The sequence below is a fragment of the Carcharhinus amblyrhynchos genome, chromosome 5, assembly GCF_965287045.1.
Source record: "Carcharhinus amblyrhynchos chromosome 5, sCarAmb.v2.hapA, whole genome shotgun sequence".
Classification (NCBI taxonomy): domain Eukaryota; kingdom Metazoa; phylum Chordata; class Chondrichthyes; order Carcharhiniformes; family Carcharhinidae; genus Carcharhinus; species Carcharhinus amblyrhynchos.
Window position 1 is genome coordinate 117,134,930 of NC_137328.1, and position 3,301 is coordinate 117,138,230.

A 3,301-nucleotide genomic window follows, 5' to 3' on the forward strand; every position below is an offset into this window, starting at 1 on the left:
TTTTCACTGCCCCCCCCAACCCCCCTCACTCATTCTCTCTGCGGTGTTGTGTATCTTGATGCTCCTTGCAACGGGGGAGCCCAGCACACATTTTTTTGTTGACCTTCAAAGAAGACTTTTTTGTTTGGTTTCCAAAGTGACATTTACTTTAATGCAAAGGGGAAACTGTCCGGGGAGAAACTGCACAATGGAGGAAGTTGGCTGTAAGTAAAGCACCGCGATATTTAAAAAAAAAGAGAAAAGCTTTAAAACATTTCTTCACTTGTGTGTTTGGGCAGCAAAATATCCAAAACAAAAAGAGAGGAGGAGGAGGAGGAGGAGGGGGGAAAGGGTAAAAAAAAATCTAAAAGAGATACTTGCAAGTTATTGCACACTTTGCTATTCTCTCTCTCTGTTAATTCTTCAATACATTGTGGAGAGGGGGAGAGAGAGGGGGAGAAAGGACGCTTTATAATCGGAAGATGAGTTTAGTTGGAGGATTCCCTCATCACACAGTGGTACACGATGGTTATCCTTTCGCCGCTGCGGCCGCCGCTGCCGCCGCCAGCCGCTGTCACGAAGAGAGCCCCTACTTCCACGGCTGGCTCATCAGCCACGCCGAGATGTCTCCCCCCGACTACACAATGGCGCCGTCCTACAGCCCCGAGTACGCCAACGGCGGCGCCGGGCTCGACCACACGTCGTACGGGGGGGTCTCGTCGGCGGCGGCGGCGGCCGCCGTGGCGGTGGCGGCGGGCCGCCCGACCAAGCGCCGGGGCACGGCCAACCGCAAGGAGAGGCGCAGGACTCAGAGCATCAACAGCGCCTTCGCCGAGCTCCGCGAGTGCATCCCCAACGTGCCCGCCGACACCAAGCTCTCCAAGATCAAGACCCTGCGCCTGGCCACCAGTTACATTGCCTACCTCATGGACCTCCTGGCCAAAGATGACCAGAATGGGGAGACGGAGGCCTTCAAAGCTGAAATCAAGAAGGTGGATGTTAAAGAGGAGAAAAGGAAGCGGGAGCTGGTAAGTAAATTCAAATTGCACTTGTAGTTTATTATATAGAAAATGCTTCCCTACCCCCCCCCCCCCATCCCTATTAAGGCAACATCACAAATTGCAACTGTGGCTCTCTCTGTTTAATTTTCCCTCTAACTCCAACTGAAAAGATTCCATGCAACACTATTAGTTTCATTCAGTCAATTGCAAAAAAAAAGGCGCGCTCGGCTTAATGGTAGATGGAGTGATTTTTTTTTTATTCTGTAGGAATTTGGGATTGTGTGTGTGCAAACGACTTTTTTTTTGACAAGGAGTAGTAGACCGGGAGGAAACAATTACAGGAATTTCGACCCTGTCTGATTTCGTTCTGGGATTTCTGCAAAGAATGGACTCTGAACTTTCCCATTCTGCTTCAGTGTAAAGTTCTGGCAGCGAGTTGCCTATCCCTCACCTGAAGTCATTTCTCGAATTCCAATCGTATTTTGTAGGGTATATATAATATATACATATATATATATCAGATCTGTCCCTCCCATGGGAAAGTAGCAAACACCATGCGAAGTAACGGTCTTGTGTTTTGAACGTTCGCCCAGAGCACTGCCTGTCCCAGTTCAACTCAAGCGGCGACTGATTTCAAGTCTGAACTAATTCCTCCCCCCCCCGCCCCCGCCTTTTCACTAACAGCAAACACACCGTGGTAGGGGTATATATTTTTTGTTGTTGTTGTTGTTGAGCGAAGCTTATTACAAATGTAAAACTACCAAGGTCATAGGCTAAATGTGGAAGTGTTTACTCCAAAAAAACCCCCACATTATTATCTGGAAAGAAAAACGTGCATAAGGCTCAATCGAGGCGCTTAGATCCCATTGTAGATTTTCAACGAGGGGACTATGAGCTGAATCCGAAGATTCTGTTGCAAAAAAAAACCTTTTAAGGCGCAAATATATATTTTTTAAATGTTCCAACCTTTTTAGCGTGTGTGTGTGTGCTAGTGTATACTTTGTGAGCGAGTAACGCTGGCAAAGTGGTGGGGTGTTGTCTGTATTATGAATGGGTGCACTTGTATTTTTTAACATAAAATCTACAACAGTCGCGTCATAATTAACCGTGTCCCGTTTTCACTTTGCTGGGATTTCACAGAATGAGGTTCTGAAGAATACAGTGGCGAGCGACAAGAAAACTAAAGGCAGGACTGGGTGGCCACAGCACGTCTGGGCTCTGGAGCTCAAACAGTGAAAGTTTGGACCTGAACTCAGAAGATGGGGGCGGAAGAGACTTCCCAATTTGTTTTACCTCCCCCCCCACCCACCCACCCAACCACCCAACCCTCCATCCCATCCCCCCCCCCCAAATCGCCACCCCCCCCCACCCCAAGTACTGTCCCACCAGCTTTCGTACGTCGACAGAAGCTCTGCATTGTTCAGAATCAACTTTATTTAAGTGCAATTTACCCCAGCCCCGAGAAAGAGAGTGAACGGATTGTTGGAGGAACATGAATTTCACTTTTGGAAGACAAGTGGGTAAGGGGTTGTATTGTTTCATAGTAGATGTGAATGTTTCTTTCTTCATTTTTAAGTGTTAAAAATTATAGCACGCACACACACACACACACACAAACACACTCTCAAATCTTGATAAAGAATTATGTATGTGAAGTGTACCTTTGGAAATACCTTGTACATCTTTTTGGTTGGATATAAATATTCAAGAGCCTCCCCGCCCCCCCCCCCCCCCCCAACGTTATATTGGAGAGAAGCATAAGGTGTAACCACAGTGCGGTTGGTCATGTTAAGTGTGCAGTATATAGTATTATGTTGTCGTATTGTGGTCATGCAATATTTCATTCGATAATTTCCCAATCATTGTTTGACTTGTGCACTTCCGTCCAAAAAAAAAGTGGAGATTAATATTCGAGCTGTAAACGTTGTAATTATTGTCAATAAAAAAAACACTTTTTTAACAAAACAAATCATAGATATAACACTTGCATCATTTCAACTCGGGTCTGCAAACGTGAATAGGTTAAACTCGGGTTATGTTTAGTACAGTCTAATGAATTAGTAAAGAGAGAAAAAAACTGAAAAGGCAATTGGCTGTCGTATTAATGAAATAAAATTAAACCCGATAATTATCTGTAAATATGTTGCTTTTCGCAAGCGAGTGTCGTGTGGCTTCGAGTTGCAAGATTTAAAAAGTTTTTTTGCTCTAACTTCGCTCGAGTTACAATTTCTTTCGGGGTATTTTTAAAATCGCAAATGGCAGACATCCAATACATTAATTACAACAAGATTTGTAAAGGTTTTCCAAACATTCCTCGGCGC

The 3,301-nt window shown here is 45.1% G+C and overlaps 1 protein-coding gene across 1 annotated transcript; it reads left to right on the forward strand.

The window, feature by feature from the left end:
* The first annotated feature begins 461 nt into the window (after nucleotides 1-461).
* hand2 (heart and neural crest derivatives expressed 2) lies at nucleotides 462-2,216 on the forward strand. The gene is made up of 2 exons (XM_080189750.1): nucleotides 462-1,007; nucleotides 2,121-2,216. The coding sequence occupies exons 1-2, from the start codon at nucleotides 462-464 to the stop codon at nucleotides 2,214-2,216; spliced, it is 642 nt and encodes a 213-aa protein (XP_080045876.1).
* The last annotated feature ends 1,085 nt before the right edge of the window (nucleotides 2,217-3,301 follow it).